Raw genomic sequence first — 22,163 nt, forward strand, 5'->3', positions numbered from 1 at the left:
ATCTTGAGATAGCTATATTCAAGTGGTCTAAGATGTAGATTTCTAGGGAACACATAGGGCTGGTGATTTCTTAGAGCAGTCTGCCTTTGATTTGAAATCTTCTGGGACAGACAGACTAGGGACATAAGGTTTATCTGAAACTTTCAGGCCTAAGGTCCTGGTAGTTGGGGGTAGGAAATCCCAACATGAGAAATTGGGAGAGATCCCACACTCAGGAACAGACATGTGGGGAAACTTAGGAGTGCTTATCTGTAGTTCATTTGACCTGTCAGAGGTGAATCAAAGAAAATTAATTCCCTGATGCTCATAAGAATCTTTTAAGTTTTCACAAAGAGATAAAAGTTTTAGATATGTTAGCATTACCACTTCTTGTAATCTTTACTGCAATTCACATTTCACAAAAGGCAGTAGACTCATGCTTTTGAGTCATGGTAAAAGTTTGGGGACCCAAAATTGATCCTGGGTTAAAAGCATTAACACTCTTTCCAGAGGGCTGGATACATAGATTGACCAGAGATGTTTTTAGCACATCAAGAAGCATTTTTAAGTCTCTTCTTAGAAGACAACCAAAGGAAATATAAAATCTTGAGCTTGTGACTGATAATAGTAGTCAGGACTTTCCTAGCTTATTACAACTCCATTGATTGATGATGAAATTTTGAAATTTAGAAGTTTTAGTACAACAATAGGAGAGGGGAGATTTTTGAAAGAAGACTGCTTCAAATATTTCTTTAAAATGTGATAAGGCTTTATAACTTGTGTGCTTAAGCTTTCATATTCTTAGACCTCTACATATCTTAAATTGTATTCTTAGACCTTGATAATCTGCATTTATTTGCCGTAGAGCACCCATTTCAACCCTCAGAACTTACGTAGACTTTAAATTTTTGATTCAGTCATTTACCAGGAGACACAGGTGGTTGATTACTGAAAGCATTCATTGCAAAACCAGTTCTTTTAAATAAAGAAATAGTAAAAAGTTACTTTAAAACTTGTTTTGTGAATTTCTCTCTTTTCCGCTTCGGTTAGCAAGGGAAAGTTTTTGTCTTTCTCTGCTGGAAACCAAGTAACTTCCAAGAATATGAAGCCTGAGGCCTGATTTTTCACATAAGAAGAGAAAGAAGCTGTAGAATTATGGGAAGAGCTAGAGAGCTTGCTGCTTCAAAAGCTACAGTTAATCGGTCAATACCGTTATTAATCTGACAACGTTGAGCCACAGCAGAAGAGATAAGCCAAATGCCTATGTATCAGTTAAAATGACAGAGACCTACCTGTTACCGACCAGCAGTGACACATGAATACCACCTGAGAGAGGGCTGGGAGAGAGAGAGAGAGAGACAGGGCGACACAGAGAAGGACACCAAGTCTACATGCTGATCCAGGTGTCAATTTAATGGACGTCAGGTTAACACTTAAGTAGGCAAAAAAGTACAAGCAGTTTCTCACGTAGGAGCTTTTCTTGGTCACAACATAGGAGAGCTCACTCAAGGTTACACAGAGCCCGCTGTCTGGTTACTATGATTGCACAGAGTTTCTCAGGATCAGAGCAGTCCGATGTAAGGCCACCAAGGTCAGTTTATGAGAAACTGGATTTTGGAAAATAGCCAAAGCCAAGAGGCCGAATTCCACTGCTCAGATGCCATTAACTCCAAATTTGCCATTAACTCCAAAAAGGCTGCCACAATTCCTCCCTTTCGGATTAAAACAAAGGGACCGTGCCTGTCTTAGGTGGGGGTGATTCCCGATAAATATCTTACCCATCATGGGAGAATCCCGCTTATAGGGAGATTTCCGTGTCTTCGGTTGATAAATATCCAATCACCCAGAACCCGTCATTGACTAACCGACCCATCACACAGAAAAGGAGATATTAAAGCTGACATTTGAGCTGGGCAAGCCAAGCCCCTACCTGGGGTGAGGGAGTCACAGCATGCTGCTGTTTTAATGGCATTAAATTTAGCTTGGCGCTGTTGAGCTAAGTGGACACATCTGGCAATGACAAAGATGAATAGTACCAGACCAGCTAAACAAAGGTGTGCTAGCATGTACAGGGAGAACAAGAGGGGGATTGGGTACTAAGGCCTAAAAGTGTAATTTAGCCTTTACTGGATAAATAAGCTGCAGCAGGATCAGCAATATTGTCACTTGGAGAATGATCTTGTTCCTTGAAGTAATCCACTTGTTACACCAGTCTCTCTGGCAGCCACCAAGCAGCATCTTTAACCTGCAAAAAAACCACAAACATATCCTCGTCTCCAAATTAAAATGGGGTTGGGTCCATGTATTATTCAAGGGGTCCCTCCATTTAACCATGGAGGTTTTAGGGTGCCAAAAATGTTTAGCTGCAGATTTACCATGTTTGTCCAAAGTTAAAAAATTTTTAATTGAGCTCTACATGAACAAGGAGGACATAATTCCCCCTTTTTTGTTTTTTGTAAATATATCTTAATGGTGGCATGGGCATGTTTAACCATGTCTTGGTCCATAGGATTATAAGGAATACCTGTTACATGCTTAATATATATTTTTTTTACAAAAAAAAATTGAAAGGGCTTATTGGTATAAGCTGTTCCATTATCAGTCTTAATTTGGTGTGGCATGCCAAGAACAGCGAATGCAGCCAAACAATGATCTATATTGTGGCATGCAGCTTTTCTAGAATGTAAGGTAGCAAAAATAAATCTTGTACAGGTATTAATTGTTACATGAATAAATTTTAATTTTTTAAATTTTATAAAATGAGTCACATCTATTTGCTATAGCTGACCTGGGGTCAGCTCTCAGGTGTTAACCCCAAGATGAGGTACTGGACAGAAAACATTACAATTGTTATAATTTTTTAACAATTTTTTTTGGCTTGTTTTTTAGTAAGGCCATAGGTTAAATGTAAGGAGTGACGATTAAGATGATGTAACTTATGAGCCAATTGAGCTTTTTGTATAGGTGTTTTTTGAGCTAAGGTTATTAAGGCTTTATCAATAGTCTGGTTACTTAAAGCAAGAGGTCCAGGATGACCAGAATGGGCTCTAACATGAATAATAGCAAAAGGATTATGACGAGCCTGAACAAGTCCTTGAATCTGAGCAAACATTTGACTAGCCCAAGTGGTAGAAAGAATGTGGCTTGCTGTTTTAGCTTAGGAATAGCTTGAGCAATATAAGCACTATCAGTAAACAAATTAAAAGGCTCAGAAAAATGTTGTAAAACTGCATGGATATTGTTCGTGACAGAGAGCACTCACCATCATGAAGGTGGAAGGCGGAAACCAGCTCCATCTTTAAGGCATAGCATTCTGCAGCTCTCTACAGTTCCCCCTTTTTGTTTTAGACGCATCAGGCAAGAGTAGAGGTCTGATCTCTGATATTAGAAATAAATTGGGACTTTGTACTGATGTTCATTTAGGTGTCATCCACCCAAAGAGCATCAGACGGCTAAGGCTGAGGATCTGGCTTGCTTCCATGTATGTGGACCTATCTGCATTGCACATGTGGCACGCCTGGGTTGGCTACCCAGAGGCTATTTAAGCTGTGGGCTGGCTTTCCCCGGGGTCCGAGGATTGTTCAAGGTTCCTGAATAAACTGCATTGAAAAAAAAAAAAAAACTGCATGGATAGCCATCAATTTTGCAAGTTGAGCAGATAACCCTGGAACTTGAAAAATAACTTTTTGTCTATTAACAGTATAGCCAGCTTTTTTTTTTAGCATTACCATTAGAAAAAAATAGAACAAGCATTTTAAAGGTTTATTTTTAACTATGATAGGAAAAACAACCCATATAAAGTAAAAAATTGAATAATCTTATTGGAAGGGTAATGATCATCTAATTGTAGCCAAAGAAAGTAACCATTTATCTGAATTGGCATAAAGTCAATTAGTCTGAGCTTTACTATATGATATAATAATCTTGGAAGGCTCAATTACAAAGTAAGCCCTTGCCTGAGTGCATCCCAACACAATGACTTGGGCAATAGCCTCATAATAAGGTAAAATAACTTTATTGGGACAAGCTGACAAGTGGATCCACAACAGAGGATTAGATTGCCATAACAATCCAGTAGGAGTTGACTGTGTTTGAAATACAAGTAATAGGAGAGGACTATCTGGATCCCAATGTGTTACAAATTGATTTCTTAAAGCCCTTATTATTAATAATAATGTATCTTGAGCCTCCGAAGTCAATTTTTGGGAGGAGGTAGGAGCTAAATCCCCATTAAGAACATTAAACAATGGCATAAGTTGACCAGTGGTTAATTTTAGATATGGCCTAAGCCAATTTATATCTCCCAATAATTTTTAAAAATCATTAAGAGTCTTTAAATTTTTTTTAAATTTTTACTTTTTTATGTTTAATAGCCAGAGGAAATAAATTAAAATCTAAACAACTATAAGGATCTCTAGTTTGTACCTTTTTTGGAGTAATTTTTAATCCTGCTTGGGACAAAGCCTTAAATAGATCTGTAGAACTATTTGCCATGCCCTGTAGCAGCATACTCCAATGATAACATTTCATAGGTTCCTTAAAATAATAGAAGGGAGACTAAAAGCAAATATATGGCAATCCTCAGGATGCAAAGGAATGGAAAAAAAAAAAAGTCTTTTAAATCTAAAATAATCTTGTAAGTGTTTTGAGAAATCCCACTGTTTTATAATTATTATAGTCTCATTTTTTTTTCAATGCAGTTTATTCAGGAACCTTGAACAATCATCGGACCCTGGGGAAAGCCAGCCCACAGCTTATATAGCCTCTGGGTAGCCAACCCCAGCGTGCCATGTGGGCAATGCAGATACGTCCACATACATGGAAGCAAGCCAGATCCTCAGCCTTAGCCAAATGTGGAGTTGTTTGTGACAGAGAGCACTCACCATCGGGAAGGTGGAAGGCAGAAACCAGCTCCATCTTTAAGGCGCGGCATTTCGCAGCTCTCTACAGTTCTCCCTTTTTGTTTTAGACGCATCAGGCAAGAGTAGAGGTCTGATCTCTGATATTAGAAATAAATTGGGACTTTCTACTGATGTTCATTTAGGTGTCATCTACCCAAAGAGCATCAGACCCGTCTGATACCTTTTTCTCAGAGGCGGGACCTGGGGCATCAAAAATCTTGTAATAATTTAAATTTGTTAGATTTTTTTAATTATAAATATGGGCGTGTTCCATGGTGAGTTAGAGGGAACTATATGCCCTATAATGGTTAACAATGATCTGAATATAACCCTGTACAATCCTGGACTAATATGGAGCTGCAGTCTTTTTTTTTTTTTTCTTTAAAAGAGCATAAGCAAACATTTTGCATTGAAGAATCTCCAGCTTTTTAAAATGAAGAGCAACATATTTTATAGTTTTTTTGACATGATACATTGTAATAACTACAGTTTTTTTTTAATTAGCTCAAACAGCATGGCTTGATTTTACTTTGCAAAATTAATAAAATAAATACCAAGGTCTTTTGACCTCCCCCAAAGGGTTGAGAAACTGTTTCAAGTTCTTTGTTAGACTGCCCAATGATTATTATTTTAAAATACCTGATAAATTTTAAAATGTTTTATAGAATTTAACTCCAGTGGTCCAGGACCAAACTCAGAGGTGCTGATTTAAACTGTCTCATGTCCAAAAATATTAGTATTGTTAGTCCAAGTTTACAGATAAACATACGTACACAGATAAACATACACACATACACATACATAAGGAACATAGAAATCCAACATTGCCACCTTGGAGTAACCAGAATGCCCAAATACCAGGACTTGACCAGCCCCTACCGGACACAAGTCCCACAGATTCCAGAAGGAGTGGACCCCCTCATGGGCCCCCTCCCTGGGAACTGGAGTGTCCTCCAGATTCCCTGGACCAAATTGGAAACTCTCTGAGCTTCCCCAGACGTCACGAGCAAATCTAAACCAGAAACCAAAACACACAGCCGGCAGACAAAAACAAACAAACAAACAAAAAAACAAAAAACAAAAAAAAACAAAGAAACAAAGTGGTACCTGCTTTTTAAACATTTAAATATTTTTTAAAACCTGTTTTTGCAATATTAAAACAAAGCATCCTCTTTAGGAGTGAAATCATAAAGCATGTTAATAATTTTAAAAGTCAAAACCAAACTTCAAAATTTACCAGTGCAAACAATCCAATTTTTAAAACCAACACCAATTTAAAGTGAGACTTGTCTTTTCAGTCTAAAAGGAAACAAAATTTATGTTAACTAAGAGGTTTTATAATAATTTTTTAACCCATATCATATAGCAAAGATGACAGAATCATATCATATGGTTGCCTTTTAAGCATGTGTTTACAGACCTTATAAACATATATGCATATATATATATTCTAAACAACAGTTTGAATATAACTTTAAAATATATTTAATTACTTTTTATCTATAACCTAGATATATATTAACCGTTTAAGATGACCACATATTTAAACAGACAAATAAAACTCTTTTTATTGGATTTAGCCATAATTTTAAGTATGATAGTCAAGAGCGGCCCAATATCAGCACAAAGTATAATATAACCATTTAAGTTTGCTTTAGTTTGATAGGGCCTGATAGCTGTTTTACAGGCTGAATTAACATTCTCAAAAGCCAACTGTTGCACAAAAGGAAGTCCACTCTGAGTGAATACTCCTTTTGTGTTACATTAAAATTGTTATTATTCATTACTATTATTATTATTATAAATATTTAATAATTGAACCTATTCTCTTTTTAACTGAATTTTCTCTCAGAGAACAGTTATATCTTCCTGCAGTGATCCTGTGCCACCCGCAACCATGGAGGTAGAGGGGAAAGCACAGGAGGCCAGTCTGAATTATGAGACTTGGCAGCTTTTTTCTTTGACTCCATTTCATCTAGCTCCTAAATTATTTTCTGCTCTCAAATTACACAAATCTGTTTGAGCTCCTTTATGAACCTTTGAAATAACCTTAGAAGTACTTTTTTCTGCCTGTTTGGCTGCTTTAATTTTTCCAAGCAACTCTTTAGTTTTACAAAGTAAAGGGATTAGGGAGTTTTATTCTAATTCTCTGTGTCTTAAAAACCTATTTAAGGGATCTGATAGATCCCATCTTACTAGTTCCCTGCCCCTGACGGCCACCAGACTTTACCTTAGTCAGTTGCTTTGCGTGCTCTCCTGTGGTCCGTATAACTTGCCTCAGCTGGTCCTCCATCTCAGGTTCCAAGGGTTTCGGCTCCATCTGTCACCGACCAGCAGTGACACATGAATACCACCTGAGAGAGGGCTGGGAGAGAGAGAGAGAGACAGGGTGACACAGAGAAGGACACCAAGTCTACATGCTGATCCAGGTGTCGATTTAATGGACGTCAGGTTAACACTTAAGTAGGCAAAAAAGTACAAGCAGTTTCTCACGTAGGAGCTTTTCTTGGTCACAACATAGGAGAGCTCACTCAAGGTTACACAGAGCCCGCTGTCTGGTTACTATGGTTGCACAGAGTTTCTCAGGATCATAGTCCGCTATAGGACCACCAAGGTCAGTTTATGAGAAACTGGATTTTGGAAAATAGCCAAAGCCAAGAGGCCAAATTCCACTGCTCAGATGCCATTAACTCCAAAAAGGCTGCCACACCTACCCACCACCCAGAAGTCTGCCAAATTCTTGTGGTCCTGATGACCTCCCTGGGGTTGTAGCTGCTATAGAGAGCAACATTGATCCTAGGCTGTCCAACCCAGATCTAAGAGATTTTTCTGTAGAGAAGGACCCTGAGACAGACCCCACCTTGACTAGGCACAGTAGGGCAATCAACCCGAAAAGTCTCCACAGCTTCAGGCAAGTCACAGCTTTGCCCCTTGGCCAGCATCAAGAGCATAAAGTAGAGTCCTTTTGTCCCATCTGTCTTCCGTGAGACCCCAGGGTTCCCAGTAGGAGCCTGCATATCTGTCTGCCATGGGAAGCTTACTAAACATTTTAAATGTTATATTCAACAGATCTTAGAAGAGCTCAAGTATTAGGTATACTTGTTTGTTTGTTTGTTTGTTTGTTTGTTTTAGGTTTAACTTGGAAACTCATTAACGTGTATGTCTTAATTATGCTTAACAGCTTGAAATAAATTACTAATTAATATAAGATTAAGATTACAGATTTATCCCTGTTAAGTTTGAGTTAATTTTGAATTGAAGATTTAATTGAAGATCCTTTATCATCAGATGAATGGGGAGGAGGTCCCCCCTATCAGTGGACTTGGAAAGGGGCACGGTGGAGATGAGGGAGGGAGGGAGGGACTAGGAGGGAATGAGGGATCGGGACGCGGCTGGGATACAGAGTTAATAAAATGTAACTGATAAAAAAAATAAAAAATAAAAAAACAGGAAAAAAAACAAAATAAAACTTTAAACCATAAATATAGTAAACTTGAAACCATAAAAACCATAAATGCAGTCCATGGAGACTGGGAACTTTGCTGGGCTTTTTTGTTTTGTTTCGTTTTAGGTTTTTTGTTTTTTGTTTTTTGTTTTTTTTTTTGTTGTTGTTTGTTTTTGTTTTCAATGCAGTTTATTCAGGAACCTTGAACAATCATCGGACCCTGGGGAAAGCCAGCCCACAGCTTAAATAGCCTCTGGGTAGACAACCCCAGCGTGCCATGTGGGCAATGCAGATAGGTCCACATACATGAAAAAAAGCCAGATCTTGGGGTTTTTTTAATCATGTACCATTATAGAATATTACAGTTTTTCTATGACTTAGCTCATCCTAAAAGCTAAAGCTTAACAAGTAGCAAAGACAAAGAGGCTAAGCAAATATTACTGTGAACATGAGTAGACCTTAGGAGTTTACAAATTCTATTTATCAACTGTATCTAGAACCCTAATATTAAGCAGATAGCAAAGACATAAGTCATTCGACAGACACTTCTAAGTTAGGTTCTAATGTGAGTATAGTATTATAACTTTAGGGACGTTTTATTATACAGAAATCCATCCTAATACAAAGTAGTTTGGGAGACTTGTTGCTTCTTTAGTCTGAAAAGAGATACGGTGATATTTTAAGGGCTCAGTAGGACTGAACAGTGTTGTGAGTGTTGCCCTAATTGGTTTATGCCATGTGTCCATCTTAACTATGTGGCTATTATTTAAAATATCTATTTTTAGATATTTTTAAACAAGAGTATAATCCAAGTTATATATATATATATATAGTATATTTTAAACAAGAATTGAACCACATATGTAGTAAGTTGTAGTAAATATTATCTATATGTAGATTTTTAATTATAAGGTGTTTTTTATAAGTTTTAGTCTAATTTTGTTACATATCTTATTAACTTTTTAACTGTACACTGTTAAGTTACAAATCCTGAGATAAGCTGGATGGTGATGGCACACATGTTTAGTGCAAGCACTTGGGAGGTAGAAGAAGGTAAATTTCTGTGTATTCAAAGCCAGCCTGGCCTATAAAACAAGTTCCAGGAAGTGTATATGTCATTTTAAATAAGAGATTTTGTGATCATTTGTTTAATATAATGGCAGAAGTTGTCACCATATAAGAGAATTTGAAAATGGAACCAATCAAACTTTAAAAATTTTTTATTACTATTTATTACAATTTATTTGTTTTGTATCCCACTATAGCCTCCTCTCTCATCTCCTTCCAGTCCCACAAACCCTCTATCTTCCCCCATGTCCCTCCCCTAGTCTACTGCTAGGAAAGGTCCTCCTCCCCTACTATCTCACTATAGCCTATCAAGTCTCATCATGACTATCTGGATCCTCTTTCTCAGTGGCTTAGTTAAGCCACCTTGCCAGGGGGAGATGATGAAAGAGCTTGAGTCCATATCAGAGACAGACCCTGATCCCCTTACTAGGGTACCTCTCTGGAAACTGATCTGATCATGGGCTGCATCTGAGCAGGGGGTCTAGGTCCTCTCCATGTATGGTCCTTGTTTGATTCATCAGTCTCTGAGCCCAGAATTTTTTTTAGCCTGTCAATCTTTGGCCATTGATCTGTATTGAGGCCAATAGTTTGTGGTCCCAAAATGGAAGACAGAAGCTTGAAAAACAAAACTCTGCTAGAAGAAATTTCTAAGAGGGTGCTGAGAGAGTGCTTGCTGGCCCAAACAAGCTTGGACTTAGAGAAGATACAGGAGGAGTCCCCTACATCCCTCAGAAAGGAGAGACCTAGAAGGACTTTAGGAAGAGACAGCACAGGCAGCTCCAAGTGGGGAGAGGAAACTTCAGAGGGACCAGAGCAGAATCTGTAGGGCTGCATGTGAGAGCTGAGAGAGAGCATACTGGGACCACAGATTCTGGGGAGGCAAGAGAAAGCAGTGAAAGTGGATAAAATGTCTTTGTGATGAGAATTTCCATCCATTGCAACCCCAGGAAGAATGGGAAACCTATCAGAAAGAAAAGTGCTCCAAATCACATAGGGGAGGCATTACTATTCATGTGACCAAGGACAAGTAGGGCAAGAGGGCTTCCTGGCACACCGGTATAGACGAAGCAGGCAGCTTTGGGTGACAAGTATCCAGAAAAGAGGTGAGAGAGCAAGGCAAATGGGAGACAGTACCTTTAAGTAGAGATACCCAGAAAAGGGTTTCAGCCGGGAGACAACAGATATGAAAAGACTGCCTAGTTCAACCAGATTATACAAATGCTGTCTGTAAAAACTGCATTTTATGTAATACCAGAAAATTGGTAAATATTCATTTAAACACTATAGAATGTTGGCTTAAAACATAATAATTCAAGACAGAAAATAAAGTAATATTGTGCTAATGATGTTCTTAAAAAAGCTTCAAGATACCGAAGTTCTAGAGCTCCACATATTTTGTGACCTTGACCTTGTCCCCTCCTGTCTGCTCTCCTGCCCACTCTTTCTCCTCCTCCATGCCCCACACATGCATGTGCGCATGCATTCATGCACTGGGCTTTGTACTGAGGCAGCTCCATCATTTCATATTTTCCCATGTGAAAAACTGTACCTGACACATTAGACAATTTGGTCACCCGGTAATGTTTCTCAAATAGTTACCTGAAAACTTTCCTATTTTTCAAAGTTAATGCAACCAATATGTATATTTTCCTTCCAGTATACCTACTTAGTACCTTTGCACCCTCCTCCTGCAGTTAGGTGCGGTCCTGTTGCTAAACAGAGCCTACCAATGTAAGGCTGATTTTTCTGTACTACTTCTATATATGTAAGTTAAAGAGCATTTCCTTTTTCTATACATTTTTCTCTTTTTTCAATCACACGGAAACAAGAACCATAAATAATACTGACAGGTACTTGGGCAAAAACTAGTCAGCTTGGGTCTTGGAAAGGCTGTCATTATAGCTACTGCATTCCGTACTGTTGTGAGAGCCAAGTAACTTTCAGTTAGACTTCTGACTCCATGAGTGTTTATAAAAAAAATATTTGTAATAAAAATTCATCTTCCCTCTCTGTTAATTATAGAAAGAGATACACACCATTGGTTTTTCTCAATGCTTCTACCAGACAAAGAACTTCTTCCTGAATTCAGTCTTCAATAGTTTTCTTTCCCATTCCCATAGACCTTAAGACCATGAGGGAGAAACGCCATGTTTGCTTCCAGGTTTCCCCACTGCTGCAGATGATGCCTGTTCAGACAAAAAAATCTATTACCGTGGACTCTAGTTGAGATTGTTCATCTCAGGAAATAATTCTGACTCCTACTGAGGTACAGACAACACAGCTGTGTCAGCCATACCCTGCCTGACACCTCTCTTAATGCCACCTAGTATTTTACCACCAGAACTCTAGATTTCACACACTACAGAGCTTGTTTCTTCTATTAACTTCTCAAAACCTCAGAGTAACTTTGTGAATCTTTGGACTCCTACATTTTTTAGACAAGGAGGTTGTCAGCAAAATGTTTCCTTTATGATCACAAAGATAATAAACTGTGTCGAGGCAAGGTCGGTGCTAGCTTTTCTACTTATGAATTTTAGAAATATTGTCAAGTGGTAATTTTAGAGAAAAATGAATACTGGAAGATGACTGAGTGGTTAAATGTTTGCTTATTATGTTCAAGGCCTTGAGTGGAGACTGAGGGTAGGTGCAGAAACTCCAGCTTTGGAAAGGATCTCACAAATAATGTTCCTCAGATAAGGGATATGTATATAATTGACAATTTACTCTTTATGGGTTAAAATATAGTCTCTTCTTGCTTAATATCTGGCATGTATGGTGTGATCTTTGCATCCAGAAGGTTCAACATGAATTCTCTAAATTTGAAACATGACCACGGCAGAAGGTAAGTCCATAAAAAATAAACTTGTCAAAAAAGTCTTAGAGAACAATGCAGAGGAACAAAAGACCCTTTGTCACTTGTGGTAGCATTAAGTTTTCCATCAGAAGACTTGACAGCTTCTTACCAGCTGCAAAAATCAATGGCTAATATACAGGTTTCAAGATATCACAGTTTCAACTTGTGGCTATTAGCCTATGAAAAATTGGAAAATAGCTACATTATCAGTGTAAACCATAATATGTATATTGAATGTTCCTATTTTTCTAGGTTATTGACATGCGTTCTAATATGCCCTCCTAATCTTTGGTAACATGACAGACCTCCTAATTAGCCATGAAACCATGGACGACAACAACCCATACTCTGCAATGTGCTATGCGAGGCCATGGTGTTTGGTAGGTAGACTACCATAACTGTATTTTCAACTTAGGCTAGTTTTGGCTTAGATGGGTTTAAAGGGATGTAATCTCGTTGTGAATTGAAAAACAGCTACACTTACACTTTAGAAGCATTCCTAATTGGTTGACAGTTTCCTGAGGAAAACTAGGTCTTCCATTCTCAACATTTCTCACATGCCTGTAGTTCTTTGTGTGGTGTTGAGGCTTAATGGGCTTTTCCCCATCCACTTCAGCATGTCTATTGGTGCCAACCATTTTTCCTAATATCTGGGAAACCATGTCAGTGAGAATCATAGATCTAGCTCCTGACATTAATGGGAGACTACAGCAAACTCCCCCATTCCTGTGGTTTTTACTATCTTTCTGCCCACTCTTCACAATGATGCCTCAGCCTCAGGTGCAGGAATACTTGATAGATGTTTCCACTGGGACTGGGCTCCACAACTCTGTATGTTAATTGGTTATTCAATACAAATGGTCAGCCCTGAAAACATGTGTACAAGTATCATCATACAAAATTAGCAGCTTATATTCAGGAATATATATCTACAAACAAATATATATATAATAACAGTCACTGGGGGGGAAAGGTCATGAATTTGAAAAGCAATAAGGAGGGATATATAAGGGATTAAAAGAAGTAAAGAGAAGGGAAAATGTTGTAATTATATTATTATATTCTCAAAAATAAAAGGAAAAAGCTATTTCTAATATCAGGCCACTATGTACACACTGAGTGGCCTGTGGCCCTCTTTTGGAGACAGCATGGCTGTGTTTTTTCTCCTATTCTGCTGTATTCACACATGTCTTACAATTTCTAGAGATAAATAGTAGATGCAAATCATTAAATATTCATATCTATGTCGGTTCCCACATTATACACACTTTTAAAATCATCTAGATCCATACTCAGACCATGAAACAAAATATAGAGACTAAAATAGTTTGGTACTTTTTTTTCTGCTTTTGTCTTACTATCTTTATCATTACACTTACCGGCTATAGTATAAAATGAGTACATCATAGTCACAAGCTAAAGCTTCATGCGTCATTGGGACAATCTGTGTAAAATATTGAAAATTGGGTAATGATCCCTTAATTACAGCACATTTCGTTACTGATCGCAAGAGGTGAACAGGGGTTGGGAAAAGGTGAAGGAAAGAAAACAAATTGGTCAATGTATGCTATATCTATGTTCACACCAAATGCCACTGAGTCAACTAAGGCACATTAATCAAAATTTACACAAACATAAAATGAAATCTGAAATGAATAAAAATCTGAATTATTATTTCAAGCGAAAGGAGCCAGACTCTTAAAAAAATAAATACCACAGTGTTTTCTGTTATAGAAAACCTAGAGGTGTGTGTGTGTGTGTGTGTGTGTGTGTGTGTGTGTGTGTGTGTGGCAAGGAATGAAAGAAGAAAGCCCAGGAGAGAGGAATAAGAGATTTAAGAGGAGAGATTAAAAGATAGTATAACAAATAACGCTGCTACAAACATGGTTGAGCAAATTTCCTTGTTGTGTACTTGAGCACCTTTTGGATATATGCCTAGGAGTGTTATAGCTGGATCTTGAGGAAGCACTATTCCTAATTGTCTGAGAAAGGTCCAGATTGATTTCCAAAGTGGTTGTATGAGTTTACATTCCCACCAGCAATGGAAGAGGGTTCCCTTTCTCCACCACCTCTCCAGCATGTGTTGTTGCTTGAGTTTTTTATCTTAGCCATTCTGATGGGTGTCAGGTGAAATCTCAACCATGTTTGTAGCAGCTTTATTTGTAATAGCCAGAACCTGAAAACAACCCAGTTGTCCATCAACGGAGGAATGGATACAGAAATTGTGGTACTTTTACACAATGGAATACTACTCAGCAATTAAAAACGAAGAAACCATGAAATTTGCAGGCAAATGGTGGGACCTAGAAACAATCATCCTGAGTGAGGTATCCCAGAAGGAGAAAGACACACACAGTATATACTCAGTTATATAGACCTATAAGATAGGATAAGCATACTGAAATCTATACACCTAAATAAGATAAACAAGAAAGAGGACCTGGGGTAAGTTGATCAATCTTCACTTAGAAAGACAAATGGGATGGGCAGTGGATGTAGGAGAAAACAAGTAACAGGACAGGAGCCTACCACAGATGGCCTGTGAAAGACTCTACCTAGCAGTGTATCAAAGCAGATACTAAGACTCATAACCAAACCTTTGGCAGAGTGCAGGGAATCATATGAAGAAAGGGGGAGTTAGTATGACGTGGAGAGGACAGGAGCTCCACAAGGACCAAATATATCTGGCCACAGGGGTCTTTTATGAGACTGTATCTTCAACCCAGGACCAAGTATGGATATAACCTACAACCTCTGCTTGGAAGTAGCCCATGGTAGCTCAGTATCCAAGTGGGTACCGTAATAAGGGGAACATGGACTGTTTCTGACATGAACTCTTTGACCTCCTCTCCTCCACCCCCACCCCAAAGGAGGAGCATCCCTGCTATGCCACAGAGGAGGACTGTGCAGCCAGTCCTGAAGATACCTGATAAACCAGGGTCAGATGAAAGGGGAAGAGGTCCTCCCCTATCAGTGGACTTGGAAAGGGGCAGGGAGAATATGAGGGAGCAAGGGTGGGATTGGGAAGGAATGAGGGAGCAGGATACAGTAGGAATACAAAATTGACAAACTGTAACTAATATTAAAAAATAATAATAAATATCTACAAAAAAAACATAGTATAATAGGTGAAGGCAGAGATGGGGCCACTGGGGAGAATAAGGGAATCAGTATGAGGCACAAAAATGAGAGAGGACAGTGGGAAGATGACAGCAGCAAAGGTTGCAAAAAAATGACATAAGAAAACACTTTGTGTATGCTGTCTTTAAATTGTTTTGATTTTTACATTCATGGACTTATAAGTACTTACAATTTCTCAGTTTTCCTGCCTATATAGCTTCACTGCCATTTGTACACTCTTGGATGTGCTCCAAGAAAAAAAAAAAAAAAAACCTTACCTAACCCTTGCCTTTTTTTTATTGAGTAAAATTGATTGTATTCTGCCAGAAAACTCATCTCCACGGTCAATCAGAGCTTCCTTCAGTGCTTCATATCCATGCAGAACCACAGTGGGCTTCATGCCCAGGTACACGGTGAACACGGGGCCATACTCATTTGCTAGCTGAAAAACAGAGCAGGGGTGAACAGTGAGAGTAAAATTTTCACACTTGCTTAAGAGATATTTTAATGTTTATTCAATCAGTGACTTAGAATCCAGTAGCTTAATAAAAAAAGGACATGAAAACAGGAATTATTCTACTGCCTACATTGCTGCTACTATTCTTCTTCTAACAATGGAGACAGTGATACATACTTGCTCACATTTTACTTTTACCTTTTCCTGTCAACCTGCGTTTCCATCACAATTCTCTTCCAGCCTGTTCTTACAGTAAACAGTGTGTTTTTCTTCCTGAGGACAGGGCATTTCTCCCAGTCACCCCACTGTTCACTAATAATCAGCTCCTGCCCTCCATTCTCCATGTCATCTTTATGCTGAAGTCTCTGGGTTTTACCAGTACTGAGGACATAGCAGGATAGACATGCCTGCTCTCCAGACTGTATCTTCTATAACGTTTTGTGTGTTCCGATCACCCTTAAAACCCGCTACTTGCACAGAGCATGGGATCTGATGCCCAAGAGCCATTCATCACTATTCAATGCAAACACAGCCAACTAACCTGTGAGGAATCATTGCATAAAAAAGAAATAGACAGTAAAACTCAGAGAGATTTTAAAACTTGCCCCAGACTTTGAGTTAATTTTGAACTTCCAATCCAGGAAGAAGGAACCGTGGGGGCAGTAAATGGTCTGGTGACTGGCAGTCTCAGAAAAAAACACATAGATTTCTGCTCATCCCTTCATGCTTCACAGAATGACTGCCATCTGGATCAATGTTAGAAAAGTCATTGACTCATTATCCAGATTTGACAATAGTGCTCAGAATTCCTAAATTCTGGTTATGTCCTTGACTTCAAATCATTGTATCCTCTCAATAATATAGACTTAAGAACATATGACATTTTTGTAACCGTACACAGTTGCATCTGCACTGGAGTTAATGAAAGAACAATTGCTGTACTGAAAAGGGACCAAAAACAGGACGTGAACGCCAACTGTTCTGCTTCTGACATTGCCACAAATTATCTCCTGTATCCCGTTTCCTTCTAGATTTATGTAGAGCACAGATTTAGGGCTGGGTTAGGGTTAAAAAAAATCATTTTCATTCTTGGATTAAGGAGATGGTTCCATATACAAAGTACTTGTTGGGCTCACATAAAACCTGACACAGTCAGGCACACACACAATCCTAGGGATCCCACAACAAAAAGTGAGACAGTCAGGAGAATCCCCAGAAAATCATAGCCTGCAAGCCTGAGTTACACGGCAGTGTCTGACAAAGACACTGTCTCTAATAAGATGACAAACAGGACAGATACCCAAGCTTTTCCTCCGGCTGCCACATGCTTGCGTGTAGAGCAATACTTAAACATACATATGCACACATATACGGATCATACACACACACATTTACTCTTGACTTGGGCCTGCAGATGCCTGAGTAACTAAAAACAGGTTAAATCTTAACATTTCTGCCTTCAGGTCATACCTCTCTGCTTCACCAGGAGTGTGGTTCAATTCATCTTGGACTAGGCTAGGTTATCATTATCCTAAAAGGCTAATCCTCTTGCTTAAAGGTTGAAGCCATCAACCTGACTGAGGTCCTTTAAAGCTCACCAGTCCTGTTTCAGAACTACCACAGTGGCACCTGCTGGCCTTTAATAATTATCCTCAACTACTAAAAACAACAGAACTCTGCTGGCAGCTTGCTCTAGGAAGGAGACACTCCATAAAAAAGAGTAGTCATCTCCTGGGAAACAAAATACCCCATCCAGAATCCCAGGAGATTGTCTCTGAGCAATTCAACAACTTCCAGGATACAAAAGGAAATCAGTTTCCTCAGCACCAAATGGGCATTCCCCCTACCCATAAGAACTAGAAACTTCCTCAAGATCTTTCCAACATTGATAAGACTGTGCCGTGCAAACCCCTCAAACCTTGTTTTTGTTTTTCCACCTGTAGAAAACCTCAACACTGTCAACCCAAAGAAAACCTCTGAATCTCTCTCTATATATATATCAAACTGGCCACCATGATATTAAAATACCTTTCCTTGCTGTACTGTTAACTTGTACACCTACAAGTGGCTAAATTAGTCAGTTGCAATCTCAAGTATCAGGATTTTCTTCTTGGCCCCTGCTAACATCTGCATGCAGTCTCGGACCACATATTATTTGAACTGAGGATATATGTTTTGCTCACTGAAAATCACTGAGAAGAAGCTAGTCATACTTACCACACTCAAAGATTTGCTGATATTTTTCATATCCACGTGCACAATATTTCCAACAATTGGTAGAGGAGGGGGTCCAGGTGGGAGCTTCCCTTTACGTTGGTGCTGACTCCATAGGAAAAGAAAACCCAAACAAGAAAGACAAACCCCCAAGATGATGAAGAGAGCCATTGGCACACTAAACAAATACACTAGAGAGCTTAAACTCTAAGGGTCAATAATTGTAGCTCTAAAAGTACATTGTGTTTGGACTTTGAGTATGACCTCTTTAATATCAGTATACTTTGGTCTGCTTAAACAAAACTGCTGATTTCCTAACATTGTTTTTCTATGTGTTTGCCATCAACTCTCCCTTCTTTTTATTTATTTTTAAATTTTATTTATTCTTTATTAATTACAGTTTATTCACTTTGTATCCCAGCTGTAGCCTCTCCCTGGGCCCCTGCCAATCCCACCCTCCCTCCCTCTTCTCCTACCATACTCCTCCCCTAGTCCATTGATAGGGGAGGCCCTGCTCCCTATCCATCTGACCCTAGCCTATCAGATCTCATCAGGATTGTCTGCATTGTCTTCCTCTGTGACCTGGTAAGGCACCCACCCCATCCTCTCATCAGGGGGAGGTGATCAAAGGTCCAGCCACTGAGTTCATGTCAGAGTCAGCCCCTGTCCCCTTACTAGGGAACCCACTTGGTCACTGAACTGACATGAGCTACATTTGTGCAAGGGTTCTAGGTTATCTCCATGCATGGTCCCCTGACATTATCACTCCTCCAGATCTACTGTTCTTCCATATCACTTCAGAAAGGAACAGGTCTCCCAAGGTTAACACTCAAATATTGTATAACAAGATAAGACTGAGCACAAACGCTCATATCAAGGCTGGATAGGCCAACCAAGTAGGACAGAAAGGATCCCAAGAACAAGCAAAAGAATCATTGTTCAGTTTCTGTGAGCCCATATGAGCCCTGCTTATTTGATACTATGGATGTGTTCCTCTGGTGTCTTTAAACCTCTGGCTTCCACAATCCTTCCTCCCTGTCTTCCTCAGATTTCCCTGATATTTGTCTATGGGTATATGGATAAATTCATATCGGCAGCCAGAGGAAGCCACTCTGATGGTGATTGGGCTGGGCATTGATCTATGAGTACAGCAGAATATCACTAGGAATCATTTTGTTGCCTTTTTTATTTTTTTATTTTTTTGGCCATTTGTGCTTGGTTCTACCCTAGATCACTGGGCCTTCCAGCTTCCAGTTCCTGGCCATGAGCAGTGTCAGGCAAGGGCTCCCATTCCTGGTGAGAGTGTCCATGGCTCATGCAGCAGCAAAAGTCGGGTTGATATCCATGGAGACCATACTGAGATCAGTCACACAGGCTGACACCAGGAACCATGTGGATGTCTGTGGTCCATGCTGTTGCCAGCAACCATGTGTAAGTTCAGGATCCAGGTTCCTGCTGAATGTAAAGGGCAAATATGCTACTTTTGCCATAGTATTGATGACTGCAGACTCACAGTTGAAAAAAAGGGACATAAAAGAAGTCTGTGACAATCCCTACTCCCAGACCTGCCCCCTAAGTGTAACAGCATAGACAGAAAGCTTCTGAAGAGAACAATTAAAATGTAATAATGAAAAAAAAGAAAAAAATGTAACAATGATGCTGAAGTATAGCTTTCCATAATTGATGGCTTCTGGCAGATGTTCAGTTGGAAAGACTCTATTTTCTTTTTTTAATGTAAATTTATTTTTATAACTTACTCATTTTGCATCTCAATTATAACCTCCTTTCATCCACTCCCAGTCCCATGCTCCTTCCTTCTTCTCCCCAATCCCACACCTCTAGCCTTCAGAAAGAAGTAGCCCTCCTCCCCTACTTTCTGACCTCATCCTAACAAGTCTCATTAGGACTGCCTGCATCCTCTTTCCTTGTGGCCTGGAAAGGGAACCCCACCAGGGTGGTGACCACAGAGAGACCAACAGAGTCCATGACAAAGAGACAGCCCCTACTCCCCTTAATAGGGGACCAACATGGAGATTGAGCCACCTCTGAGAAAGGTTTTTAGGTCCTCTCCATGCATAGTCCTTGGTTGCTGCATCAGTCTGTGCAGGCACCCATGGGCCCATATTTGTTGGCTCTGGGCTCTGTGTTCTTTAAGGGCTGGCCACTGGGAATTTGATCATGCTCCAGTGAGTGTATGGGTAACACAAACTAAACTTAAAATTATTCTTCTTCCTTCTCCTCTTCTTATTCTTATTCTCTTTCTTCTCCTCCTCCTTCTTCTCCTTTTTTCTTTTTTAGGGTGGAAGGTTTCAAGAGTATGGGTACAGGCCTGGAAGGACCGTAAAGTGTGGGTTCATGACTTGAAATTCCCCAATAATCAATAAAGATATTATGGAAATATCAGCTAGGGAAATGTCTACCCCAGAGCCCAGTTAACCTACCACATCAGGCCCTGAATATTCCAACATAGCTGAAGCACAAGGAAAAGGCCTTAAATACAATTCAGTGTAGATGATAGAAGCCTTTAAGGATAAAATGCATAAGTCCCTTAAAGAAATCCAGAAAAAAAAAAAACAATTGGGTGAAATAAATAAATCCCTTTAAAATTTTTCAGTAAAGGTGTGGTTGGGGAAGAATACACCCAGAGGTCCAGGCACAACTAAAATTAGCAAGTAAGTGGTGGAGAGATTGGAGAGAAAGAGAAGCTGAATTGTGTGTGCAAAATGAAGGGAAGCAATACTGGAGATGCCAGGGTAGTGAGGAACAGTTTGATATGAAGAGCCTGCACTGCCGTCTGAGGACATGGTGAGGTCCTAGCTCATGATGTCTAGGTTCTTGGCCCTGGAGCAGGAGTCTCTGTAGATGTCCATGTTTCATGTTATCATCACAGGCCTTGCAAATGTCCCTGGCCTGAGCTGTCCCCTCCCCAAGAGCATATAGATGTCTGAGAGCTGTTCAGAGCTGGCCCCACCCTTCACCTGCTGTGGCATTGCAGAGAGCTGGCCCCACCCCTTGCCAGGGCAGCATGGGAGAGTTGGCCCCATCTCTTGCTGGTTTCAGCATCTGGCAAGGCAACCCCACATCTTTCCTGGGCAGCACAATAGAGCGGGCCCTGGTAAGAGAGGCACAGGAGAGTTGCTGGTCTGAGCAACTCAGCTGCTACCCAGGCCCAGATCCAGGGCTTTGAGTTGGCCCACCCTAACATCTACCCCTGTGAAATCCTGGAGCACCATAAGGGACCAGTCCTACAGGACCAAAGCTGCAGGATCTCCATGACACAGATCAACAACAGGATATCCAAGAATAGTCCCAGTACTAATAGTATAGCAGAATCCAAAGGCCTTGAATGAAACCGAAGACTGGTTGCAATGAACATTTGCAAGTAAACCTGTTTGGGTAAAAGAATATACTGTCTGACACATTTTGACACACCACAGCTTCCACGGCAAAATTATTGTTGCTGTTATAATTGTTTTCTTGGGGCAAGGGGATATTGCAAGGACAATATGGAATGATGAGGAAATGAGTGGGGTTGTAGTGCATGATGTGAAATTCACAAAGATCAATAAAAAGATTTTTTTAAAAATCTAGGATAAAACAAACTAACAACTGAAGGAAATTAATAAATGCCAAAAAGGAAGAAGGCAACATAATCTCCTCAGAGTTTGTGTACACTTGATCACTACAATTACCATTCCCTGTTCATCAAAGCCAGGAACTTCCTTAAATCTTACCTCAACTTTGGAACTGCACAGTATCTCTCCAATGGCCATCCTTTCCACACTGCTGTCCTCTGCTACCTCATCTGCTGTGTCTTCCATCTAGAAGGGTATTTTATGTACAAGGACATGTTATCATGAGTTTTTGATGTCTTGGGTGTGTTTTGGTCTATCTCTAAATTAAGCACTCATTATTAATATGCTAAATATAATCCTTCTAATTCTCAGTCCTCTAATAATTTAAATATTCAAGGACATCCATTGTGGGTTATTCTTAACCAATAATCATTACTCAACTAAATGCCCCAGAGCCTCACCTACATGGAAATCTGAGGGAGGCATCTACACAAAGAAAAACCCTGTTCCGCTGGAGGACAAGCCATCAACCAGAAGCTGAGGTAAAACT

The 22,163-nt window shown here is 39.6% G+C and overlaps 3 protein-coding genes across 4 annotated transcripts in view; all 3 read right to left on the reverse strand.

The window, feature by feature from the left end:
• LOC110554760 (cytochrome P450 2C70-like) overlaps positions 1-3,348 on the reverse strand; it is a 61,319-nt gene extending 57,971 nt beyond the window's left edge. The window contains exons 1-2 of one of the 2 annotated variants that reach the window (XM_060389221.1): positions 3,242-3,348; positions 1,272-2,224 (exon numbers count right to left, since the gene is read on the reverse strand). Coding sequence is in view for 1 of the 2 variants with exons in the window: in XM_060389242.1 (XP_060245225.1) it covers positions 1,272-1,296 (25 nt within the window). In the remaining variant the exon portion in view is untranslated. Of the gene's footprint in view, positions 1-1,271; positions 2,225-3,241 lie in introns of those variants that run through there. The other variant, XM_060389242.1, reaches the window with a different exon arrangement.
• Positions 2,083-18,341, reverse strand: LOC132648734 (cytochrome P450 2C70-like). Its single transcript, XM_060371148.1, has 3 exons — positions 18,042-18,341; positions 15,646-15,809; positions 2,083-2,224 (listed from the first exon to the last, which is right to left on the reverse strand). The coding sequence occupies exons 1-3, from the start codon at positions 18,207-18,209 to the stop codon at positions 2,083-2,085; spliced, it is 474 nt and encodes a 157-aa protein (XP_060227131.1). The 5' UTR covers positions 18,210-18,341.
• Positions 18,342-18,695: 354 nt separating this feature from the next.
• LOC110546312 (cytochrome P450 2C70-like) overlaps positions 18,696-22,163 on the reverse strand; it is a 49,510-nt gene continuing 46,042 nt past the window's right edge. Inside the window, exons 10-11 of the transcript XR_009593647.1 lie at positions 21,773-21,859; positions 18,696-19,493 (exon numbers count right to left, since the gene is read on the reverse strand). The gene's annotated coding sequence lies outside the window, so the exon portion shown is untranslated. The remainder of the gene's footprint in view (positions 19,494-21,772; positions 21,860-22,163) is intronic.

Source organism: Meriones unguiculatus, chromosome 1, assembly GCF_030254825.1.
Source record: "Meriones unguiculatus strain TT.TT164.6M chromosome 1, Bangor_MerUng_6.1, whole genome shotgun sequence".
Taxonomy (NCBI): Eukaryota; Metazoa; Chordata; class Mammalia; order Rodentia; family Muridae; genus Meriones; species Meriones unguiculatus.